This window comes from Penaeus vannamei, chromosome 10 (assembly GCF_042767895.1).
Source record: "Penaeus vannamei isolate JL-2024 chromosome 10, ASM4276789v1, whole genome shotgun sequence".
NCBI classification, from domain to species: domain Eukaryota; kingdom Metazoa; phylum Arthropoda; class Malacostraca; order Decapoda; family Penaeidae; genus Penaeus; species Penaeus vannamei.
Genome location: NC_091558.1, coordinates 1,484,501 through 1,492,000, shown reverse-complemented (window position 1 = coordinate 1,492,000; position 7,500 = coordinate 1,484,501). Strand labels below are relative to the sequence as shown.

The 7,500-nt window shown below is 39.7% G+C and overlaps 1 protein-coding gene across 1 annotated transcript in view; it reads right to left on the bottom strand.

Moving 5' to 3' along the window:
• The window catches only part of LOC113811187 (R-spondin-3-like), a 41,796-nt gene that overhangs the window by 9,199 nt on the left and 25,097 nt on the right, over nucleotides 1–7,500 (bottom strand). Inside the window, exon 2 of the mRNA XM_070126200.1 lies at nucleotides 1,468–2,125. Within this exon, the coding sequence (XP_069982301.1) occupies nucleotides 1,468–1,588 (121 nt within the window). The 5' untranslated portion in view covers nucleotides 1,589–2,125. The remainder of the gene's footprint in view (nucleotides 1–1,467; nucleotides 2,126–7,500) is intronic.

Below are 7,500 nucleotides of genomic sequence, written 5' to 3'. Positions count from 1 at the left end.
CGCGGGTTCGAGTCCTAGACACGACCCGAGAGCGGAAGAACCTCGACTCGCGGATAAAAAGGTGTCAAATAACAATAAATGAAAGAACGAAAGACCCCGAAGACAAGCCATCCTCTCAGCTCTGTACGTCCCCCCAGCTGCACTTTTATCCACACACGCCAGACCAGTGTAAACAAAGGATATACATTTATTTATTCTCGTCCTTTCTTCGTGATTAGAGCGACTTTTTATAAGGCGAAAATATAATTTTCTTGAATTCTGGACTGACGCAGACCAGAGGTTCAAAACTGGTTGGGAAAACACTGCATCCTAGTTCTCCGGAAATCTTATCAAGATGATACCATGGCGACGTGACTTTAAAGAATAATATATCACAATTTAGATAAACGATGCCTGTACAGATTATAGATTTTTTTTCAAGCCTAAGAACTATGTATATTAGTTGCGGCTGAAAAATATATAAGAAGGTCACGGATTTATCAGAGATCTGAGGGAGGGGGATACGAGTGTAAAAACAGTTAAAAAATAGTGTAAAAATCACCGATCTAGTGTGTGTGTTGTGTGGTTATGTTTAGCTCCGTATGTCTCCTTGTTTACCGGATATTATTCATATAATTCTATCGTTTCTTTTTTGTGAAAGAGTATCTGCCTTTATTCATCTTTTGAAGAATTTGTTATCGCAATTCGTTTTGAACAACAATAACAAATCTATAATTACCACAATAATTTGATATGTAGTTATAGTAGTATTGATAATGATAATAAAAATAATAGTATAAACAATGACAATGATGAAATGATAATGACAACGATGATAATGATACTATAAATAAAGATGAAACTGTTATAAATAATGCAAATTATTATAGCGTCATAACAGCAGCAAGAACAATGTGACAATAGTGATAATAATGATAACACTGATTATAATCTAAATACTTCATCAAATTAGAAAAATTGACAAAATTAGTAATTATAATGATAATCATAATAGTAATGATAGTAATAGTGAACACATTGACAATGATAGTGATAAAGATAGTAACAGCAATTATAATGATGATGATAGTGAAAGTAATGATAAAAATACTCATAACCATATTAAGAGAGAGAGAGAAAGAGACAGAGAGAGAGAGAGAAAAAGAGAGACTAGAGACAGAGAGAGAAAGAAAGAGAAAGAGAGACAGAGACAGAGAGAGAAAGAAAGAGACAGAGACAGAGACAGAGAGAGAAAGAAAAGGAAAGAGAAAGAGAAAGAGAGACTAGAGACAGACAGAAAGAAAGAGAGAGAGAGAGAGAGACAAACAGAGAAACAAAAATAAAACACCCACACAAACCCTCTCCCCCTCCCCTTCCTTCCTCCCTCCCCCCACCCACACCCACACACCCCCAAAGTCCCCCCCCACAACACCCCCTCCCCCCCTCCCCACAACATCCCCCCCCCAAAAAAAAAGTCCCCCTACTCACTGTTGATGCCATTGATGTCCTGGAAGAGCGGCTGGTCGGCGGGGAGGTGAGAGAAGCCGGCGAGGAAGTGGTTCATGAGGAGGAGCTGAGCCAGGAGCATCGTGGCCTCCTGTGGCACCATGACCCCAGGGCAGCCCCCGCGCCCTCTCCGGGTAGTCCCATGCCCTTCACATCTCCCGCCGGTGCCACGAGGGCCGACGGATCCGCATGGCTTGCTGGGGGTGCCTGATGGAGGAGGGGGGAGGGCGGGGAGGGGATGGGGGCGGAGGAAGGGTGGGTGGAGGGGGGTTTTAGAGTTCGATTTTTTGTTTTTTGTTTTCTATTTATTTACTTCTTGTTCTGTTCTTCCTCTTTTCTTTTCTTTTTTCCCGCTTCGTCTTTTTCTCCTAAGATTTTTTTTTTATTATTCTACTTCCTTCCCTTCCTTCTTTTAATATCTTCTGGCTTCCTTTTTCTCTCTCTCTCTTCCTTCTCTTCCTCCTCTTCTTCTTCTTCTCCCCTCTCCTCTTCAATTATTATTATCCCCTTATTCCTATATCTATTCGAATCAGTGCATGATCTTTCTCAACACTTTCTCAACATCTTTCTTCGTCTTTTTCTTTTTTTTCTTAATTTTTTCTTGGAGTTTCTCGACGAAGGACGACTCAAGGCGAAGAATCTTTAAGGAAAAAGAAAAAAAAAATTAATTAGGAAATAATCTTCAGTATTTTTGGAATGATGGTAATGATCATAATTGAGGATGATATTAAATAATGATAGTGATAGTAATGGTAATAATGAAAAAATTATGAAAACAATGATGATAATGATAATAATGATAATAAAAATGATAATAATAATAATAATAATAATAATAATAATAAGAAGAAGAAGAAGAAGAAGAAGAAGAACAATAACAATAATAAAAATGTTAATAATAATAATCATAATCATAATATTAGCAATAAAATAACAATAATAGCAATATTAATGATAATAATGAAAATAATCATAACAATTGGTAAAGTAATAATCATTATCATAGTAATAACAACAATAATGATGATAATGATATTAATAAAAGTAATGATATCATTAATAATGATAACAATGATAATAATAATATCATGATAATAATGATAGAAATGATAATCATAATCGTGAAAATGATAAGGATAATAATACTAGTGATGATAATGATAATAGCAATATCGATGTGAATGGTTATAGCAGTAACTATTTATATCAATGGTAGTGATAAGAATAAAGATAATAACAACAATAGTAAAATCAAAGATGATAATAATGATAATAACAGTAACAATACATGATACTATTAATTATAATAAAACAATGCCAATAATAATGATGATGATGATAATAGTTATAATGTTAACAATAATATAAATGTATATGCACACACACACACACACACACACACATACAAACACACACACACACACACACACACACACACACACACACACACACACACACACACACACACACACACACACACACACACACACACACATATATATATATATATATATATATATATATATATATATATATATATATATATATATATATATACAAATTCAACATTCAAACAAATTCTATGCTGTCTGCCAGAAGATATATCTATGCATCCATTCAAGAAATCAAATACCTTTTTAAATGATTCGTAACAACTAAACTCCCGTATCTTATATTTCTCCCTCTTTATAAACACTGAAATTAACGCGAATTAAACACAAAAGGTAAGTCAAAATTCCCCCGTTTGAATCTGTCTTGTTTTGGCGCCAAATCAGCCATTTACGTATTGATGAGTTAACACGATTAGCTTCACCGTGGAAAATGGGCCGCGTTTGGACATGCACCGTCATTATTTGGCTTTGGCTTCGGCTCTGCCCAGCACCGCAGCCGCCACGCTGATTGGTCGCGGTCGGTAACACGTGATCTCGTGCACGCCCTGTGATTGGTCAGGCTTGAGTGATCACAATGACGATCGTCAAGCGCAAAATGTAGACTATGCGAAGGAAAAAGTGTGGATGTAAACGTTTTTGTGGCTTTTTTGTTGTTTTATGTATGGAAAACTGTATATGTATGCGTGTAATAATGTATTGTACATTTATTCCTGATGAAGGGTTGTTATTAGGTTGAAGTGCATGCAATAGATTTATATCTACGTTTCAATCTCTCAAAAAATAGAAAAAAATATATATATAAAAATATGATAATATACCGGAAATAAACGTCAGGATGACTAAATGGCTATATAGGATACACCATCGAAGAAAATCCATAAAATTAACGGACGAGAACATATAAAAAAAAAATTTATACACAACCTCCCTCCATTTCAAATTCCTCCTCCATACTCTTCCCCAAAGCTTATCCGACGAGAGATTTATATATACCCATTTGTACATACTTAACAAAGTGAATTTAGAAGCCACTACATACCCATTTGTTCATATTTATCAAAAAGAATTTAGAACCCACGTCGCATCTTATTTAAACCTCCGATAAAGAGAAAAAAAAAAAAAAATGGTACCCACGGTCGAACAACTTCTTTTTCCCGACCCGTAATATACCCGCACTTCACACGCGGGCGGACCTCCGGACATTATTTACCTTCATAATACCATAGACACACATTAGCCCTTTCCGTCGACCCCAAGTTCGGTCAGAGGTCGAGACACACGCCCATTTTTTGAAAGCCTGTCCTGCACGCCCGCGAAATGTTGGCTTTATATAGACACAATAACAGGAGGAGGGAACGCAATAGAGAAATTGTGGTAAATGTATTATGCTATAATGGGGGAGGAGGAGGGAGAGGCGATAAAGTGGAGGAAGGGAAGAGACTAATAGATTAGACCCGTTGATAAAAATATTTGGATTTTCATTTTTATTTTTTATTTATTTATTTTTTGTTTATAATGAAAGCAATACTAAATAATAATAACTGTCGAAATTAGAGATATCATTCACACGAAAAAATGCCTTACACTTTTTAACACGGAATATATTAATAAGCAACAGAGAGAGGTATAACCCCGCTGTAAGGACAATACTATGCTACGAAACAGTAAAAAAAAAAATATGTCCACGAAAGAAAGACATGAAGGAAAAAAGAAATAGAAAAAAAGTCGAAAAAAACACGAAAAACTTCTTATGCACTTTTCCCCATTTTAATGAAAAATAAAACATTTTTTTATATACCCTTTACCTTTAAATGAAAACAATAAAAAAAAATTATGCACTTTTTCCTTTGATGAAACGACTCAGAAAAACTTATGTACTTTTTCTTTTAATGAAACGACAAAAAAAACGTGCACTTTTTCTTTTGATGAAACAGCTAAAAAAAACGTACTTTTTCACTGAATAAAACAACGCAAGACCAATTCCCATCACAAAAGAACCGACAGACGAAGAGACGACCCCAAGACAACCCCAAGACGACCCCGAGACGACGCAGCGACCCCGAAAGAAGGCCAAGACCGGACGCTAAAAGACCCAATGGACTTCGAGAAAAGGGTCCGGGCCGTCGCGACGATGATGGGCTCTCAAACAAGCTTCATGTGGCGGCTGCTCGTCAAAACGTCGGCAAACAGAGCCCTGTCTGCTTTGTTTGCCTTGGCCATTGGCGAGGCATGGCGTCTGGCTCTGCACGGGGAGTAAGAGGGAGAGGGAGGGAGGGAGAGAGAGGGAGGGAGGGAGAGGGGATGGGAGGGAGGAAGGGAGGGGGTGGGAGGGAGAAAGGGAGGGAGAGAGAGGGTGGGAGGGAGGGAGGGAGGGAGGGAGGGAGGGGGAAGGGAGGGAGGGAAGGTAGAGGGGAGGTAAGGGTAGGGGGAAAGGAGGGAGAGAGGGGGTGGGAGGGAGAGAGAGGGAGAAAGGGAGACAGGGAGGGAGAGAGAGAGAGAAGGAGAATATGTAAGAAAATATGAGAGAGAGAGAGAGGTGGAAGCGGGGAGAGAGACAGAGTGGGGTTGGGGGAGAAATAGACCGACAGGCAAATAGAGAGACTGAGAGACAGATAGATTGAAAGACCGAGAAAGAGAAAGACGAATGGAGGTACAAAAAGAGAGATTGAGAGACAGACAGATAGACCGAGAGAGAGAAAGAGGAAGACGAGGTGAGGTATGTGTATATGCAGTGTGCATGGATTTAGATATGTACGTTGACACATGTCTACATATAACCATGCGTTTACGTGTTTTTATATGTACGTATATGCGCACTTATTGGTGTATGTACAGCGTCCGATTTGGTAAGCGGTTCCATGGACGCGAACACGCTGTCTATTTTTGTTTGTTTGTTTACCGTTCCGCGTGTATCTCTACCCAGAGCACGTACGGCGCCTGTGTACGTTCTTCTGTTTCTGCATTCCCCGGGTAATTACCGCCGTTGCAAAGCCTCGTCATCAGCTGTTGTATGTTAATCGCAACATCATCTCATCCGCGGCGGCAACTGCAAGCTCTTCGGAAGGTAATAGAGATTATTTGCATGGCGCTCAGGGGAGGAAACTTAACATTTTTATTGGCTTTCTTTTCGACGTTGTTCATCTCTATGGCGGCGGAGGCAGTGAGGTGGCGCGAGTGGGAATGCTTGCGGGGGAGAAACACGCATATGTATGTATTTCATACGCACACGCATGCAAACACACGCACGCATACGCACACACACACAAACACACGCACGCATACACACACACAAACACACGCGAACACACACACACACAAACACACGCAGAAATACACACACACACAAACACACGCAGAAATACACACACACACAAACACACACGCAAACACACACACACACACAAACACACGCAGAAACACGCACACACATACGTACACGCGAACACACACACACACGTACGCACACAGATAGATGCTCACAAATACATATACGTACATTTGCGTGTCTGCGTGTCATTTGCAAATATCACTGGAGGGGATATTTCGTCTGCTCTGGCTTCTGGGAGTATTTTTTGTCTCTCTCTGTTCGCTCTCCAGACATCTGTCTACATCACCTCTCTCTCTCTCTATCTATCTATCTTTCTCTCTCTCTCTCTCTCTCTCTCTCTCTCTCTCTCTCCCTCTCTCTCTCTCTCTCTCTCTCTCTCTCTCTCTCTCTCTCTCTCTCTCTCTCTCTCTCTCTCTCTCTCTCTCTCTCTCTCTCTCTCTCTCTCTCTTTCTTCTCTCTTCTCTCTTCTCCTCTCTCTCTATCTATCTATCTATCTATCTATCTGTTTCTCTATTTCTCTATCTATCTGTCTGTCTATCTGTTTCTTTCTCTCTCTCTCTCCCTCTCTATCTCTCTCTCTCTCTATATATATATATATATATATATATATATATATATATATATATATATATATATATATATACATATATTCTTTCTCTCTCTCTCCCTCTATCCCTCCCTCCCTCTCCCCCTCCCTCCCTCCCTCCCTCCCCCCTCCCTCCCTCCCTCTCTCTCTCTCTCTCTCTCTCTCTCTCTCTCTCTCTCTCTCTCTCTCTCTCTCTCTCTCTCTCTCTCTCTCTCTTTCTCTCTCTCTCTCTCTCTTTTATTCCGTTATCTTTCACACTATCAGTAAGTTCCAAACCCGGTTTCTGAATTTTCTCAGGGTTCATTAACTGTTAACTGCATTTGGTTATCAGAAGAAAGGGGAAGAGTGAAAGAAGAGATGGAGGAGGAGGAGAAGAAAGAGAGGAGGAGGAAGAGAAGAAGGAGGAGGAGAAGAAAGAGAGGAGGAAGAAGGGGAGAAGGAGGAGGAGAAAAAAGAGAGGAGGAAGAAGGAAGAAGGAGGAGGAGAAGAAAGAGAGGAGGAAGAAGAGAGAGTGGGGAGGAGGAGGATACGAAAAAGAGGAGGAGGAGAAGAAAGAGAGGAAGTGGAGAAGAAAAGGAGGAAGTGGATGAAAAAGAATATGAATTATGTGAGGGGAAGAGGAGGAAGATCGAATACGAAGAGGGAGAAGAGAAAGAGGAAAGAAAGAGGAAGAATAGGAAGAGAGGAATAATCAGGAAAAGAGAAGAGAG